A 19,058-nucleotide genomic window follows, 5' to 3' on the forward strand; every position below is an offset into this window, starting at 1 on the left:
GATTTACTAAGAGGTGTTATTTGCTGTTAACCCTAAATGGACTTACCGGCTTAACACTTTATTATTTATTACCAAAAATTTTAAATGTTAATTGTCAGTGGTCCCCGAGTTGCCTTCAACAGTCGAATTCAAGTCAATTGTTTTGACAGGGAGCGATGCCGCAAATATTGCAAATCAAATATATATAATCAGCAAATATAACCTTATATTATTTTTCTAAGCTAAGCTTTAACCAAGCGAAAATGCGGAAGCATAAATCTATGGCGGCGAAATATCCCGTTCAAAATTGGGCTCAAAATCTATACAATTCAAATAATATACCAGATGTACTAAAAAACTATCGGCCGTCGACATTCGAAAATACATATTTAGTTTCCAACATTCAAAAAAGGTTGTGTTTATAAACAAAGATAAATAAAGCTATGTCGATTTACCAATAAATTTGTTTGATCGTTCATATGACAGCTATATAATATAGTCGTCCGGTTTTTAAACTAAAACCGTGAAATTATAATACCCTCTTTAATAAAAATGTACTTTAAAAGTCTGTTACAGCTTTTTATTAAGGAATATGTTTTTTATTCACTTTTCCATTTTGTTTTAGTTTCTTTTTAGAAACTTTCTCAATATAATCCAAACTTAAAAAATGCATTGATTCAAACATTAAACGCTTTCCAATTAGCCAAAGTGCTTTTAAATAAATGCATTTTGCGTGCCAGTTGTTTAGGAATCCACTTAAATTGGTAGAACAACTAGGTAATTGATAACTGCTTGATATAATTATGCTTCCTTTATATAGTTAACTTTGTTCCTATGCTGTATTTAAATGCTGCAGGACAACAGGAGCTGTTGAAATGAGGAAAACCAATGGTTATTAACAAATGCAACATTTTACATAAGATTTTTGATATACCCAATCGAACAGCTGCGATTATAGCGCCAAAAAGGATGAAGTTGAAGCGGACTTCTGATTTTACGCGTTTCTGCTCCTCCGCGGGGTCGGGTTGTGATTGTTGCAGACGGAACATCTTAATATTTTGTTATTATTTATTTACAAGAAAAACGTGCGAAACGGCACTGAAAAATTGAGGTTTGAAGTATGACCGTTGCTTCAGTGCCTAAATATACCATCCGCCAAAATATAAAATACTAAATTATAAATTATTTAAAAATTAAAAATATAATTTTAAAACTATTTTTAAGTAACGCTTATATATTTCTTAGGTATCATGTATATTTATTTATTTTTTATTTTTTTATTCTATTATAATCTTAAGTACCAATTTGGTTTGTTTGTTGTATTTCAATGTCTTCAAAAATTACATTACAAATAGGGCATTATTAAAAATATTATTAGTAGTTGATATTAACATGAAAATATTTGTTTTGAAATATAAAAACAAATAATATGATCATTGTATAAAGAGAAAAATTAACAAATATAAACATAGTTCACAGTTAGTTAACAGAGCTCTGTTATCTAACGGCTATATATCAAAGTTTTCCACCAAAATACTTCCTTTGGCACATTTTGGTATATCCTGAAGGCTGGCCACACTCGACTATTGGGTAGGATAAAAATCCGTGAGTATCCTGCTCGCCAAAAAAAGGATTTTTAGTTGATTTCAGCAGCAGCAACCCGTCGCATTCGTTGCGTATCTTAAGTTCGCGAATTTTCCCTTAAGCTCGTACAATTAAAATCGAAGCAAAATAAAAAAAAAACAACCAAAATGCGGTGCGGCTTAAAAAAATAAATTTTAGAATCCTTTTTGAAACGAAAAGTGCAGAGAGCACAACGACAAAGTGAGATAAATATCGAGGAGTGCAGTAAATAAAGAAAAACATACATCAAAATGTCGACAGTTGTGGAACAGGTGAGAGGAGTGAAAATAATACTAATCAAATATAAAAAAGGAGTCTTACTGGGATTCTTTCTTTATTGTTTTTCCGGAGCTTATATAAACGGAGATTATCAGCCAATTGCCGAAATGTTACGGTATTTCTCCTACAATTCCGCCGACTGCGTAACATTCAGTGTCAGTGTCTGTCAGTCTGTGTCTGCGTTTGTGTGTGTGAGTGTCGCTTAGGGTGGCTCAATTCCAAAGGACAAACAATAAAGAGATAAATAAAAGGGGGCAGTTTTCCCTTAATCAATACAATCGGTATATTTCTAAAAGTTAAATCTGATTTGTACTTTTTTTGAGAGTCAATATAATTTTCAAATCGGTTTTTAAAGATTTCATATATCTATAAATATTATAATATATATTCATTTTATTCGTAGTTTAATAACTGGTTTTCTGAAGCAATTCGATTTAATAATAAAAAGCTGTTGAAAAATTAATAAATAATAGTTAGGACCTATTTTAAAACTTTTTAGCTTATTGAATAATTGGCTTAGACAAAGGTTTTATTTTTTAAGTAGGAATTAAGAAAAAAATCAAATTAGTATTTGAAATTTATTAGTAAAGAACTTTAATGGAATAACATCTCAGAGCCTTTCCAAAGTTCATTACGAGTCACCCTAATTCGCAGGATACTCCCGCCTTTGTGTTTTAGTATGCGTGCGTGTCTGTGTTTGGTTGTTTTTGCATTTCCATGGCAACGTAGGGCGAACTTCCTGAACGCCCGCCGCTTTCGATTTGACAGTAAAATTCGATTAATTTCTAATCGGCAGAAATCAGTGTGACAAGTGCAGACGACTCCTCGCCAAATATAAATAGCTGCCATTTCGCAAACCAATTTCAATTCCCCATTCACACACATATACACGATACAAACACTATGGTGCGATGTAGCATGCAAATTTGGTTTGCTTTCGGTGGGGGGGTGTGTGAGTGTGTGGGTGAAAGTGTCCTAGTGTCGGTGATTTGACATTTTGTTGCACAAAATCCTTCATCCTTCATCCTTCGACGTGTGCCTTGGGCGATTTTCAAGTGCAGTCACACTCCCAATCGACTCGACTTGACGTCATAAATGCTAAATGAAGCGGTCACTTTTTCAAGTACAGTAGAGCTTCAATTAGTTAGCCACAGAAAGTTTTTATGTCATATAAAAACATTTAAAGTAACCTCCCACCAAACTCAAAATTTTAATGATTAAGCTTTAACATTTAAAACATTTTTAACCTTTCAGCTTAAGCATAATATATTATTTACTATAATATTTACAATGATATTTACTGTTTATTGCAAATATAAAATGGAAAGGTGATAATAAAAGAAGTAATTAGTAATAGTAGTAAAACCCTCAATTTTTATAGAATACTAGATAAATGTATATGTTTTTGGTACTACATTCTCGTTTATAAAATTTTTCATTTAATTGAACCAAACACTTTTGCTCTCTATTTGTAAATATATTTAGCAATTAGCAAAGGTTGACTTGTTTTAAAGCCAATAGAGAAAGAAAAATATAAACAAGTTATTAATTTATTGAAAACAATTTTGTTTGACCCCCTTTGAACAAAATTGTTATTGACATTCATTTAGTAAATGGGAAATGCCATTCGGCTTTATTATTTAATTTTTGTTTGATTTCATTTCTGCTTCTGCTTTTGGCATTTATAATAAATAAATATTTTTGTCATAGAGGTCAAAGTGTCTTTTGAAATTTATGAAAATATTGCTTTGATAAATATATTATCAAATTTATTTTGATAAATTAACATAAAAGACATACGTTTCCAATCTGCTGCATAAAAGTGTATATTTTATAAGCATGAAAATCCCATTAGCCACATTAAGAAAGAATCATTGGTACTTTGGTAAATTACCCACAGCCTAATCTGATTTAAAGACTTCCTTGCGTTCTTTGCGTTCAACTTTTCCAATTTCGTTTAATTCCTGCACCAAATCCGTCTCATTCCCTTGCCCACAGTGTCTTTAATCAATTTCCTCCAGCTGGGATCCGAGTAAAACTTAATATTTTCCTGCTGGAATCTCCTATACTCCTGTGCTCCTCCTGAATTTTCCTCCTGATTTTCCTCCTGTCAAGTCAAAGTCAGTGGAACTTTTGTTGCATACTTTTCTGGGTGCGCATGTAGCGCGAGTCATTACGTTTTATAGACTTTATAAGAAGTTTCGTTTATGCAGTTTGCTCAAAACTTTTCACCTAGGTAAATGCATGTATGTATCTTTGGTTTTTTGTTCCGCTCGGAATTGTGGCGGCAAGATAAACATTTCGGCGAGTTTCCTTCTTTTTATGGCCAGCCATTAAAGTTTTTCCTGCCAACACTGATGGATGTAAAGTCGAAAATCGAAGCGATTTCTCATGCGGTTGTTGAAGCCACAAGATTAATTTTTGGGTCGGAAATCCTCATCAAATGTTGAACAATTAGGTTCACTTTAAGTACAAACAAAATCTAAAAAGTAGTTTATTCTATAGAAAAGGATTCCCTTAATCTTGCTTTTTATAAATTTATGTCTTTGAAGAACTTTTGACTGAGCACTTTAAAGTAATTAAGTACTTGCGAAAAGTTTTTCAATTATGAAGCTTGGGATTAAAAGTTTATAATCGCATATGCATTATTTAGGGATATATAGAGACCCTTTATCTAGGGAAGGAAACGAGAAATAAGATTTATTCTTGTTCTGTAAAACAAATTCTGTAACGATATATATATTATCTGGCTGTGCTACTTGACCTGAAGTTCTCGTAAAACCTTAACTTGGAATAAAATATTTCAATTCGTGATGCTTTAATTTATGCGGCCATAAAGGCCAAGCGCCTGATGTACATATATAAACATAAATACATAAAAGTAGCTACCCCGTCAAGTGCAACACATAGGCCAACTATGCGTCCTTTTTGGCCCCCTTTTTTCCCCCTTTTCACCCCCATTTCTCTCCACCTTTCTCTCCCCCTTTTCACCCCCCTTTGTGTGACGTGAGAGGCTTCTTTCTCCCACTTTCCACCCCACAATTTTTTTTTGTGTGTGCGCCATTTTGTCAGAGCATAAATTACAACTTCAGGTGTAGTTTTCGCAGGAGGAGAAAGGTGAAAGCACTACCGTCTGTTGCTGCTGTCACAGTCGCCGGTTGTTGTTGTTGTTGTTGTTGTTGCTTACATAATGTTAATGATGCTGCCCCAGCCGGCAAAACGGAAAATGGGGGAAAATTCAAGGGGGGGTTTTCATGCTCTCTTCCAAAAACAAAAGTCAAAAGAAGCGCAGGAACTGTCGCTTGTGACCTACGTGTGTACAATGGCCTCTAGTTTACAGGACCTGCGTCCTCCGGCTGGATGATGTCCTTCGTCCTTGTCGTAGCCATTATGCTGCCATTTTTCTACTCTTTCAATTGAGGGGTATTATACGCGAGTACAAAAGTACAAAATAACTTTAAATTAAGAGGTTTATTGTGCTTTATTTTCTTATGAAAACAATAGAGTATTTACATTTGTATTACCTCATATGATATTAAAGTTGTCAAATGTTGAACATATTTACTATTCATTCGTTTAAATACAAATATGTACATACAAATTCATAACAAAATGTATTAACATTTTTGATAATTAACATATGAAATATGTCTTCATAAGAAAACAAATTAATTTGTAGAAGTTGTTAAATACTATTAAATTAAAAAACACAACCATTTTGGCCTTTTGTTTTATGGCAGATAAATGGCTCACTTTTAATGGGAGATAAAATTGTAGGACACAAAAACATTGTTCTGCTTATCCAGCATTTATTAAAAGCGACATTTCCGTGAATATATAAACATAACTTCTATTTTTCAAGCGACCACATCACCCTTAATCCTTTGGCCTCATATCCTGTGATAAGTGTATATATGGAATGGCATCTGCTGACTCATGCTTTTTCATCTCGCACTGCTCGCTTCTCCATTTCCTTTTCATATTTGCTGTCCCCTGCATATTATTTCAATTTGGCGGTGCAACAAAAGAGTTTTCCCCCAGTTTCCCCCCCGCTTTCCGTTGTGAGTCACATGGCGTATGCGTAATGCAAGAGCAAGGCTGCATCCCAAACCAGTTTCCCCAAGGATAATGGAGCTCGTTATGCTTATTTGTCCGCCCACAAACACACTCGTGTGCGAGTGAGTGTATGTTGCAGAAGGAAATTGCCCCCGAGGTCCTGACATGCACACACACACACACACAAAAGGAAAGGATATCTGCTGGGTTCATGGCCCCGAGCTGACCGCCAATGGACTGCACGCCGTAAAATTGCTTGCCCTTTGTGCATCCTTGATGTGTTCATCTGTCCCGGCCACTCAAGGTCAAATCCTAGATGTTTTGATTTAATTTATTGCCGCATACATTTGAGGGCTCGTAAAAATCGGATTGGCGGCCAAGGAAAAGTCTCACAGTCAAAATACCAGCAGGAAAACCTAAACCTAGATTTCTCTGCAGTTTTTCTGAACTAAACATATTTATTTTTCATTTTTATATTTAAATATTTAATACATTTGAAGACTATTTTAAATAAAGTATAGGTAAAATAAATAAATAATAAATAAATTGATTTTCTAATTATTTATAAAAATTATATAAATAAATAATAAAATTGGGGTTGCAATAAATATTTTTGGTTTTTATTTGTCTTTCTTAACCTAGATTTCACTACAGTTTTTGTGAACTAAACATATTTATTTTTCATTTTTATATTTAAATATTTATTAAATTCGCACACGATTTTAAATAAGGTAAAAGAAACATTGATTTTATAATTATTTAACAGCATATGTGATATAATAAATATTTATAGTTACACTTGCTTATGGTTTTCATTTGACTTTTTTAAAAGTTGATTAACATGACTCTTATTAAAAAAAAATAAATTTTATATTTATACCTACATAGATTTCTGTCTTCACATACATTTTTTTTCGAAAGGTGGTTTTCCCACTAAAGCTCTTCAGATTTTCCTGCCCCATTTCCACTGCGGTATCTCTTTCCTCCTGTTGCCTCGCCACTGAAAAGGCAATATTTTGCTTGTCTGCCTCTATTTATCTTCGCCTTTGTCTCTGCCGTATTTTGATTGCTTTTCCAGCTTTTCCACACTCCCACAATTTGAGGTGACTCAATGTCTTGCTCATTTCCTTCGTGCGGCCGGAAAACTCACAAACTACCAGAGTGTGTAGTGTGTGTGCGGAATTTTCTTTATCTGCTCTTTGTGCTCCGGCGGGGAAAGCTGGAAAAGTTCCAAGTGTGTATGACTTCATATATGTCTTCTACTCGAATCTCTCTCGAATTTCGGTTTGTTTTGGCCGGCTTGATTAGCATTCCTCTTTTTTGGCATTGGCCAAAAAGAAAAGGGGGAATTAATTTGGGAATGGTTTTGTCTGTGCGAGAAATCAATTATATTGAAGTTTGCCAAGCGAGAGCTGCTTAAGTTGATGGGAAATGTTTGAATGATTTTCGGGCAAGCGTTCAAACCAATTCAATTTGCCAGATTCATACATATATAATGTGCGTAGTGGTTTTGTAAAATGTTTACCAGGAATTGCATTTACTTTTTTTAAGAAGATAAAAAAACTTCTGTGCTTCTTTGTAAATTGATTAAAAATTATTAAGATGATAAAGACAAAATTGAATTTCTTTATATTTTAATCTGCTTGAATATATATCTTATAATATTTTATTTAAAGAAGAAATTGATGAATAAAAATTTGGAAAAATAAAAATAAAAGTAAAGTTTCTTACCTTTTTTTGAAAATATACAATGATAAATAATTTCTTTCATATCAAACAATTTAAAATATTGTAATGGAAGAGGAAAGTTTCCAACCCAATGTTATTGGATTTAAAATTAAATAATCCAATCATAAAAACACACAAGTATATTTTTCTATTGCGCAGAAATATATCTTCATTTAATTCTGAAACAATAAGGCTTTTCCCAACTAATTCAGCTGAGCCAAAATCAATATTTTCATAACTTGCCTCGATTCCAACATTCGTGTGCCAACATTTACTCATTAATTTGTGATGTTTTCCCCCCATTTTCTTGGCTTTTCTTAATCAAGGTCCTTGGCACCACTGTTGGCACCGCCATTTCCACCACATTAAGCGTTATCTCACGCTTTTCTCCCCTGACTTTCCCTGACTCGCTTTTCCCTCCCGAATTTCCTGACTCTTCTCAGTTACTTCGATTGCGATTGTGTTTGCTGTCTGTTTTTGATAGCAACGAGTATTTTCATTTTCCCATCATTTTCTTCATGTGTGTATGTGCGTGGTTTCTTTTCTCATTTTCGTGATTTTATTACTTTTACTTTTTACGATTTATTTGCTGAAATTGCTTATTTCCCTTTTAGCCAAAAACACAACGAAAAAAAAAAGGAAAAAAGAGAAGCAGGAGTGGAAATTGGCATTTTGGGGCGGGGTTGATTGTTGTTATTGTTGCTGCCACTGCATTGCTGCTTTGTCTTCGACTTTTCTTTATTTTCCTCCTCCTTTTTTGTCCATTCTCCTTTTGTTCGTCATAACTGGTTTTGGCTTGGAAAAATTCAATCAACGATTTGTTTTTAATCGATTTATATTGCAATCCCCTATTTTTCCACTTTTCCTTGGCGTTTTCCCTAAGCTTTATTCGCATTGCCCTCTCAACTTTGTCCATATGCACTATGTGTATATGATGCGCTTTCTCCTACCCCTTTTCCATTAATCATACGCCACGTTGCACCCACATAAATACTCGTAGTTCCCTCTTCTACTTCTTCTTCGTGGCAACTGACATTGCACACGGATTTTCCAAGTCCCTGAACACACACAGATAACGAGGGGTCCAAAAAGGACATGGAAAACCGGAGGAAAGCCGGCAGGAAAAGGAAGGATGCTGAAAGACAAATAATGCTACAACAACCATGGCGACACAATTTGCATAGCAAATATTTTAAATGTCAATTAAAATTATTAGAAAAGTTGGCCGACTTGCCTGCAGCATTATCATGAGCAAACAAAAGTGTTACAAATTGTTGTTTACTCTAACAAAACTATGCAGTTGTTTGGTCTTGCAATTTATTTATAAATTACCAAAAATAATATGTGTACATTTCCTCTTAATTAAATCAAAATAATAAATGAGCGTGATTGTTATTTTCTATTTATTTTATGGCAATGTACTATGATAGCTCTTAAAACTATTTAAAATATTACAACCTAAATTAAAGTAGGAAGGCGAGAGAAAATCAAAATGGTTTAATAACAAAATGGATTAATTATGAGTACATCCATTTCCACTAAAGATGTATGGCCAACAATTTATTTGTTATTAGGCAACTCATCTAAATTTCAGCAAACCTGTTTACTTCTAACGAGATTTGGCAAATTTTAATTTGCCCCAGAAATTTTGCGCTGAAACAAATTGAGTTCGCTTGCATACTAAAAAGTTGGCTCTTTAAACATTCAAAATTTGCGTAATTGACTAGAAATTGGTATTAGCCACGCACATACGTGGTTTTTTGCCCCCTGCGCACAATTTGCCAAATTGCATGAATACTACAAGTAAAAATGAAATAGAGGGGAGGAAAAACCACAGAAACACGCTAAAATTTTCCTCGCTGGTTTTTCCCGCCTGGTTTTTCACGACCCTCCGTTGGATTTTAAGCTTGACTACCGTTTGCCGTTTTTAGTTATGCAGCATGGGCAGCAAATTAAATGAAAATCGAGCTAAAAATAGCCGGCTGAATGTGTCGCAGCCACCGAGCAGATATCCTTGACGCCTCCCATTTTTACCATTTTTCCCAGCCATTTTCCACCCAGCCATTTTCCCCCATCGTCACTTTCCATCTTTCAGCGGCACAATTACAAGAGCGTTGGGGCAAAATGCCTCAATTTACGGCAAAATGGCCGTCATCGATTTCCGCTTTCGTGTTATTTGATATGTATTTCCCCACACTGAGAAATCATCTATCTAATAAGTTTAAGTATAGAAATATTAGAGTCCTTAGTGATTTCTAGAAAAATAGTTTAACATTTCAATTCTTAAAAAGTATTTTATTATTAACACATTCAGTGTTTATTTAGAATTAATTTTTAATTTTAATGACCAATTAAATTAAATAACAAAATTGGGTTGAGTAAATTTGGGGTCATTGATCATATTTTAAGATCTTGAAAAATTTGTTGGAATCAAAAGATGATTTAATATTTAATATCTTAAAAAACAACAGTCTTAAAGAATTTTTTTCTCTGTAAAAAGGAGACATTGGCTGTTTTGTGGAATGTGCGTGTATTGGATGAAATGATTTCGCCATTGGTTTACTCTTTCACTTCGTTACTCGTTTCGTCGGCTTTTCATTTTTATGTATTTGACATTTTGCGTTATGCGTTCAAAATGCCATCAAAATATGCATAAATTTCGCGTGTCTTTCGTTGTACGTGTGTGCGTGTCTGAGTTGAATACATGTAGCTCAATATATGCCAGCATTAAACTACAAGCGTATTAACATAATGTGTCAGGCGCAAAATGTACGGGATATTCAACCAGACTCACATACGCACAATAAGAAATATGTCGGGTTACATACAATTCAAATTTGGGACCATTCTGTGGGGTTAACGATAATGCACAGTGGTTTATGTTTATAGGTATCTTTGCGAAACTATTATTTTGTAATAATTCAGTTGGGTTTTATAATATTATTTATAAAACATAGGTCTAAGAATTTTAAATAATTGATTAGTAAACCTTTTTAAGACAAGAAAAGATTGAAATTATATTTTAAAATATAAATAAGCTATAAATATGGAAAACCCATCTAAATTTAAATTTTTTGAGCTTTAAGATAATAGCTTGAATCTTAAAAAATCTTTAAAATTTTCCATGGTCAAAGAAAAATTAATTACCTATAGCATCAAGCAGTTGCATAATGCTTAAAACCCGATTTGAAACACAGTATACTACATAGATATTTGATTAAATAGTCAAGCAAAGTCATACATTTTTAAAAGGCCGTCCTGCAAATTGCGAAAGAACCTTAAGCGATTGCTGCACAATCTATAAATATCGTATTGAATGTTGGCCAAACCCCCGATGGTTTGCCACTGCAACCATTATCCTAATTACACAAGCACACAAATACACACACGCACACACACACACACAATCTAGGACCTCCGCACATATATCCTTATATCGAGGAAGTCATAGAGAACTTTCAGTTGACTGAAAAATATGACGACAAGTTGACGCAACTCGGCGAACTGTCAGGCCAAGATGAGGCATTTTTCCAGCTGAGGGAATTCGCTTCTCCCGCTGCCAGGACCTCTCGCTTATTCGTGTTCCTTCAGCTGTCAGTCGCTGCACATCGCTTCCGCCGCTTAAGGACACTGCGAAAAATATTTGCGTACTTGGAAAACATTATTAGAAAAGGGAGAATATTATTTTGTTTATCAGCTTGTGGTTCAAAATAAAAATCTGAAATCTAAAATTGTATAAAAACATTGTGTTTTAAACGCTTTTATTTTTCCAACCTATTCTCACATTTTCTAATTTACATAATATATACATTTATAAATATTTGAAAACGAATTCTTAATTTTTTAATATAACTAACTTAACAGCTATATTTATTACAAAATCAAAAATTTTCAATTGTCTAAAAATTTAAAAAAATTAAGCATTTTGACTGATTTGCTAACCAAATGTTCAAGAATGAAAGGCTAATTTTAATCAATTGGTTCTTATACAGAATTATTAATAATTTTCCATATCAGACAGATTTGACGACATTTTAAAAATTATACTTCATGGAAATTATAGGTTTTGCATCCTGAAAGTAGCTAATGTTTTTTTTCTGAGTGCAGGGCTTACATGAATAGAAAGAGAGGGCACAGAGTCAACGTAAACGAGGTGGGGAAAGGGCAGAGGGGGAGGGGGAGGTGTAGGAGAAGAAGAAGGAGGCACGTCACGTATGTTTTTGTGCCCAAGCATTCGCATAAACATTCCTGGTCGGGATCTCGAGTTGCTCCTTCTCCTCTTCCTGCTCCTCTTTCTTCTTCTCCTCCTCCTTCTTCTCCCCCTCCGCTTCCTCGTGTCCTGGCTTCTCATCCAGGACATTGGCATTGACAGGCTCGCGTCGCTTTGCGTTAAATGTCAGCGCTGCTTTTGGCCCCAGTTTTCTTTTATTTCTTTTTTTTTCGCCGGGGTCACGGCAATTGACCTTCCATTCATCATCCAATGAGGTTGTTTGCCCAAGCACTCTTGTGTGAGTTTCCCGCTGGGTCCTTTCCCGCTGTCCATTGATGTTTACCGCATTTGTTTATCGATTGAGCCAGGGAAAAGTCGCGAGTTTTGGGTTACTTAAACAACAAGGAGGAAATCGTGGTGGCCGGGGACTTTGCCAGATCTGTAATTATCCCCTCAAATGAGGCTGAACCGTAAAAGTTCGTTGGAAAGAAAATATATAGGCAAATGTAACTAAACTTTATTTTCCACTTCTAACTTTTATGCAGACCGCCATATTTCAGAGCAGGGTCCTTTTCATTCAAATTTTTTTATTGCAGTACTATTTTAACATGGAATAGGAATAGAAATATAAACACTCTAAAAATGTAATCTTCAAGTTGGGAATAATAATTCGCTAGTATTGTATTTATTATTTAAATTTAAAATGCAAGGATATTAAAGTATTGCGTTTACAATAGAAGTTAAAATTACTTCCTTATATGTCAACATTTGTTTAAAACTAGTATTATACTAAATATGTTTATTAAAACCCCATTTTTCTGTAGGCAGATTCAATGAGTTCAAAATGAACCTCGAATTTTTTAATGATGGGAATTATTCTTATATTCATAGTCTACACTTCTGCGTCACACTTTCTTTTTCCCCTTTTTTTTGCAAGTCTTTGTGTGGGTGAGAAGAAAAATGGAGGAGAAAATGAGCAACTGAATAACTGTAAATAAGCAGTGAAGGAATGTGACAACGTCCTCGGTTGATAAGAAATTCTCCCTCGTTTCCTTGTTACTTTTCCTTATTTTTTTTTCGGCACAAAGGCAACAAATGAAAGACAGAAATGCTTGTGTAATGAAAGACTTGAGCAACATAATAAATAATGACAAGGACACCGAACTCCTCTCATTACTTTCGGGGCTTTCCAATGCACTCCAAGCAGAAGGATGACAATTAGAAAACGGTTTTCGGAGAGTCATCAGCGTGCATGGGAAAACTCAACAAGCGGCTTTTCCTTTCCTCGAAATGTCTTCTAACCATGAAAAATGAGCAGCGAAAGGATTGAAGTGGGAATTTCAAGAAACAAAAGGGAATCCTCGGGGTTGAGAAAATGTTTCTGCTAAAGCTTTAACAATTGGAATCTGATGAAAAGTTATGCAAAAGATGCTGACAAGCATGTTTTCTACATAAAAAATTAGAAACTTGAGGAAATAACTTGAGAACTTGGCAAACATTTTATTCGCTTAAAAATATAAAAATTATTAATTTGTATACAACAATTTATGGTTAAAACCTATTAAACGATTAAGGTGTCACTTTGGTTTAATAATGGCAAAACAAGTGGCAATACAAATGAAAACCATGACAGGAAAATTAAAAGCGTTATCAGCAGAACAACATAAATTACGCGCACTAAAGTGGAAATAATAAATAAAATCTATCCCATTATTCAATTTACAACTTAATCCCTAATAATATCAATTAAAACTGATTAACAAAAAGTGATAAAAAAAAGATAATCGCCATTTAGGCCTCGGAAAAGCCCCTCGTTAAGCTTGTTAAACCATTTGTGTGTACATCAAAACAAAAAGCATTTGATAAATTATTGAAAAACAAGCCGCAAGCAAAAACCTAACATAAATGTCGACATAAGAGCAGAAAAATGTGGGAACACGAAAATGGTTTTAATGACCAAAGGCAAACAAATCATAGGGGGAAAACAACTATCATATGCCGGGAAAATGTATGCCTGGACCGGAAACTCTCACATGGACACGCCAAAAGCAAACTTTTTGGCCAGCTCTTTATCATTGTGGCCCCGAAAAATACCACCCCCCACCCCATCTCCCCACCCAGCTCTTTAACCGGTTCCGTTTTAATTGTTACCGCCTTCTTCCGCCCGGCAAAATGCTTTCCAAATTAATTAATAGCATTGTCTGTCTTTGGCAATTTGCCACGCCCACACACACAAACTATAAATTGAATTTTCTTATGCGTTCTAGGCAAAAATGGAGTGCGAAGAAAAATTATTTGGCTTGAGGAAAATGTTTGTGCGAGTGTGTGTGTGTGTGTGTGTGTGTGGGAAAAATCGAAAGAGGCCAAGTCAGCGAAGAAGAAGCCAAGCAACTAGCAGCCAGGCCGAAAATCCTTTTTTAATTAAATTTTCTGTACATTTTGCAGTTTTTAGGTTTGAGCTCGAAAGACTGGCGACTTTCCCCCGCCAATTCATGTCGTTCATACATATATGGTGACGAAAGGAAAACTCATGTGGTTTTCCAACAGAGCCGAAGGATTCCAAGGAGTAACCAAAGACAAAGTTTCCACTGGCGACATTCTGGCTGCAACTCCTTCTCGTTTTTGTGTCAAGTTAATCCAATTAGTTGTTTGAGAACGTAGTTTGCACTTTGCTTCCCCATCAGCCATCTGCGTCGAAACGCCCGACTAAATTCGAAATTCCCAACTAAATTGGACGAGTCGGAGATGGATGAGTATTGAAATTGATAACCGCATTATGGATAGAGGTGGAGTCAAGTCTTGGACGATATAAAAAAGTACTTGAGGAGCTCTTTCTACTTTATAAAGTTACTTTTATATATGTACCTTTAAAGAGAATATTACACATTTTGGACCCTATAACGTATATATGTATATATTCTGGCTCAGGTAGTTTTTAAGTCGGAAAGGCCCGGATTGGCCTTCCATATAATAAACCTTTTTGGAAGAGCTGCAAGGATTGTGGAAGTTTGGGTCTTGCATAATTCGTAATTTGAAGGTTGATAAATTGTTCGAATCATTTTCATGTTAGATATTTTTAAAGTTTCCGATGACAATAATTACACCAAATTTACTTGTGGCTTGATTCACTAAAAAACTGCATTAAAATTTTGCATTTTAACGTTGATAAATGTTTTGACCCTTTTTCATGTTATTTATTTTTGCTAAGTTTCTGATGACTTGTAAAAGGGTGACTCAAAATCGGACTTCGGATTCCAAAAATACCTCATACCTCAAAAGACTTGTGGCTCGATTCTCTAAAAATCTGTATTCAAATTTTTCATTTGGACGTTGATCAATTATTTGACACATTTTCATGTTAATAGGGTGACCCAATTATAAATTAAAATTGATATATATATTATATTATTGTCATTACAATATTAGGACTTTATTTTTTGTGAGTTTTCCAATAATGTTCTAGTAAGATAGACCTACAAAATATTTATCTTATTATGCACATGTTATATTTCTATAAATTAAAATGGTTTTGGGACATGTTAGTACCATAGTTCAAAAAAATTAAAATATGTATTAATAGTTATAATAAAGATCAAAATCTGTTTCGGGAGTGCAATCGATGCTGTTTTGTGCAAGAATTTTCGATTTTACGATATTGTCAAGTTGTTTAGCCGCTTTCAAGGCTTTTTTTTGTTCCAGGTAAGTTTTTGAGCACTGGCTATTGGGTTCGAGGGTAGGAAGAATATCATTTAAGTAATTTATGCGATCATCGATGAGTTTTTCAAAAGTTAAACGTTGCTTATCGTAATCCTGGAACTTCGAATAAACCGATATCTTCATATTGATACTCGTGGGACTACTGTCAAATTTTAACGCCTCCTTAACTTGGTCCAGCCATAAAGATAACTCCACGTTATTATTACATTGCTGACTATATTTGGAAAGGATCCATTGTAGATTTTCTGTTGCTGTTTTATTTAGTACCGAAATAGGATTCTCCGTAGTAGTTGAAGTTGTGACATCTGGAGCTCTTTGTATTAGACGTATCTCCTGTGGAATATGTTATACATATGTAAGTTATTCACCCTTTTAAATGATTTTAAATGTTTAACCGGTTTTGCAAATTCCTTTCCTGTTGCACCAAAAATAATGCCCAGGACTAAAAGGCTCGAAATCCATTCCATTTTCTTTCTTGTTGATGGTTGAACACTTTACAATATTTGTCGAGCAAATCACAGCGTTTTTATAGGTGTCGACCTGGTTTTGTTATTCCTAATTTAGATAAACCAAACAGAAAATTCCTAAAAGCGTGTCACATACACTTTATCGGCAATAAAGATATTGCTTCATTAACATTTCGTAATGAGCTAATATATTTTGTTGGCATTTGTAAAAGAAATGTTAAGCTCATTTTGTTTTGTTTATTTATATTTTTAAGGCTGTTATGTTATTTAATAATGACTGGCTTTGAATAGAATAAAATTGCAGTTTAAGCCTTATGACTTGGCAGATAATGTCCAATGATGTTCTGTATACATATATTATAATATGTATGTATATATATATATATATATATATATATATTTATATAAAAGTACGTATATTTGGTACTGATTAACCGTTCATAAAAACCAAAGCTCTGTGGTATTATCTGTTTTCAGTTCTCTTCAGCTGATCTCTCTTGTTTCATTTCGCTCTCTCTGAATTTGTGAATTCCCTCTGTTAGCGGTGCTGTATAATCCACCGTTACACTTTGCTTATCAGTTGTCAACAGCTCTAGGTCCATGTACTATACCCTACCTGCTGAATTGTGGGCTATATAGATCCTAATCTTTTAAAAGTATATTCTTTTATAACAAAAGAAAGCATTAAAGTTTTAAGGTTTTAAATAAACTTTATTTATATATATAAAATATTAAAATATGAAGACTTTTAAATGATTCAAAGGGTATTCCATCTTTCACCCTAACTTAACCCCCTGATTACCAGCAGATGCTGCACGTTACGGGTTAAGTCGGACCTTTGCTCCCCTTGTCCACAAACTGCCGGGCATGACGTGCATTTTTATGACACGGCACGCTCAAAGCTTTTTAAAATGTTGTTTAAAAATTAAGCAGAAAGAGATCCGCTGGTAAAATAATGAAGCTGTCCGGAGCAGCATTCTCCGGATCCCACTTTGTCCGGGGCTTTTCAGTGCGGGTTTTGCAATCGAAAGCGTGTGACACTTTGCGTCCGGTATGCGTTGTTGTTTCTCGCTCCCCGGAAGCAAAATTAATTACAAAATATTTGCAGCTCATAATTTCATTTCGTGTGTTTACTCAATTGCAGGCTGCCACAGCGGGCACACCGAAAACAGCAAAAGAAATATCAACTGCAACATCGGCAGCGGCATCGGCATCGGCTATATCAGCGGCAGCCACGCCCCCTGGAAAGGCGGCCACTTCCGCCTCCGCAGCAACGGAAATTGAGCAACTGCAGCAGGCGTTAATCGAGAAGCAAACGCAACTATATGCCCTGGAATCGGCCTGTTTGAGGGAATCGGAGCGGCAGGTGGAACTGGAGGACAGTGTTATAGCGTGGCAGGATAAATACGACCGGCTCTACGAATCGCACAAGCGGGTTCAAAAGGTCAACCAGAGTCTGGAGGACAAGATGCTCAAGTTGGTGGATCGCAATGCCGGCGAAAGGGCCCAGTTAACAAGCGATGTGGCCACTTTAAGTGTAAGACTCGCCCAGGCCAACTTCAATATCGCCAAGCTGCAGAGGGAAATAGTGAGTAGAAATGAGAGATATTATATTTCAAGCAACTAAAACATATAATAGTAACGGGTTAATTTGAATTATATAACAGATAACCATCTATTGTTTTGTCAGTCACTTCAACTGATTCTCAAGGTTTCCTTATCTCCCCCAGTAATCAAAAAACCTGTTGTCAATGAAGTCATTTTTGATGATTGCTCACGGCTATTTGAATATTATGAATTAAAGAGCTTTTAAAGCGCTTTAAAATTCAATTGTTGTGAATGAATCTGTGTTTAATCACAAACTAATTTGCTGGTTGGGAGATAATACAATTTTAATAGTCGCTTTGCACCTTTTTTAATGGGGCAACCCAATTAATTTACATACAAATAACAATTAATATTTAGTTTCTGAGATGAATTATAGCATAACCTAGAATTTGTTACATTAAATAGACCAAATAGGGTATAACCTGGTTTTTTTTATCTTTATTATTCCTTTTTTTTTTTTTACATAATTTATTTTTTTGGATGATTATTCCTAATTGTTTTAAATCCTATATTCATTTTAGTTTTATTTTTAAATTTTAGTCTTATGAAAGTCTTAATTTAAAACAAAATTTACAACAACCTTAAGATTTTTCCTTTTCAAGCAATTCACTTGGCAAAGTCCGAGCAAAAATTCCATTTCCTTCACTTTATTTTATGACAATTTTCCAATCGCAAAAAACGCAGCAGCCCAAACAGCTTAGAGTGGATTTCCGATTTGACCAAGTCCAAGTCTCGAATATAACAGCTGCCACAACCAGTTGAAGTCCCCAAAAACCCCTACTTTCCCCGAATTGCAGTGCAACAAACTAATTGGCCGCCAAGTTCTGAGAGAAAACACAAACACACTTAAGTCTGGCTCTGAATTTGGGGTGGTTTTTTCCTTTTTTTTTTGTGTTTTGGTGGGGGTGGTAAGCCACTGGAACTTCAAGCTTTTGAGGGAAAAGGGGGAGGAGTTGAAAAGGGGGAAGAGGGGAAAAGGGGAACTGAGGTCTAAACAAATGAAAGGCGGCAAAGCGTTAAAAACTCAGAGTTGCACTTCTACTTACGACAACTTTCCACACCCCATTTTGTAGTGTGGGAAAAACTAGAAAACTTTTCCAATTCAGTTTTGTTTTTGCCATGCTGTGAAAAATACGAATATCTACTCGCAAAAAAGTTTTCAATTAACGCAAAACAGTAAAAATGCTCTTGTCGGTGGAAGGGAGGGTGATATTTAGAGGGGTTGACAGGGAAACCTTTTAACGGGAGGTGTCCTGCGGGTGTCCTGGGTTTTTAAGGTTAGGTGTTGGCCCAAAGCGATAGACCATGTTGCAAACAATTAGTGGGACATTGGTCAAAGAGATTGCACTGAAGACAAAAATTAAAATGAAAAGAAAACCAAAACAAATTAA

General features: G+C 34.8%; 3 protein-coding genes across 4 annotated transcripts in view; 1 reads left to right on the forward strand and 2 right to left on the reverse strand.

Annotated features, from left to right (window-relative positions):
- Positions 1-545: 545 nt before the first annotated feature.
- Positions 546-1,104, reverse strand: LOC123037423. The gene is made up of 2 exons (XM_044457991.1): positions 914-1,104; positions 546-846 (listed from the first exon to the last, which is right to left on the reverse strand). Exons 1-2 carry the CDS (start codon positions 1,026-1,028, stop codon positions 812-814), a joined length of 150 nt encoding a protein of 49 aa, XP_044313926.1. The 5' UTR covers positions 1,029-1,104; the 3' UTR covers positions 546-811.
- A 14,146-nt stretch (positions 1,105-15,250) lies between these two features.
- Positions 15,251-16,097, reverse strand: LOC108037020. Its single transcript, XM_017113452.2, has 2 exons — positions 15,988-16,097; positions 15,251-15,925 (listed from the first exon to the last, which is right to left on the reverse strand). Exons 1-2 carry the CDS (start codon positions 16,057-16,059, stop codon positions 15,449-15,451), a joined length of 549 nt encoding a protein of 182 aa, XP_016968941.1. The 5' UTR covers positions 16,060-16,097; the 3' UTR covers positions 15,251-15,448.
- Positions 16,098-16,949: 852 nt separating this feature from the next.
- Positions 16,950-19,058, forward strand: part of LOC108044216 — a 34,449-nt gene continuing 32,340 nt past the window's right edge. For both annotated transcript variants that reach the window (XM_044457791.1, XM_044457792.1), the window contains exons 1-2: positions 16,950-17,110; positions 17,204-17,647. In XM_044457791.1, coding sequence (XP_044313726.1) covers positions 17,015-17,110; positions 17,204-17,647 — 540 coding nt within the window. In that variant the 5' untranslated portion in view covers positions 16,950-17,014. The remainder of the gene's footprint in view (positions 17,111-17,203; positions 17,648-19,058) is intronic.

Source organism: Drosophila rhopaloa, unplaced genomic scaffold (assembly GCF_018152115.1).
Source record: "Drosophila rhopaloa isolate 14029-0021.01 unplaced genomic scaffold, ASM1815211v1 contig_163, whole genome shotgun sequence".
In the NCBI taxonomy this organism is placed as follows: domain Eukaryota; kingdom Metazoa; phylum Arthropoda; class Insecta; order Diptera; family Drosophilidae; genus Drosophila; species Drosophila rhopaloa.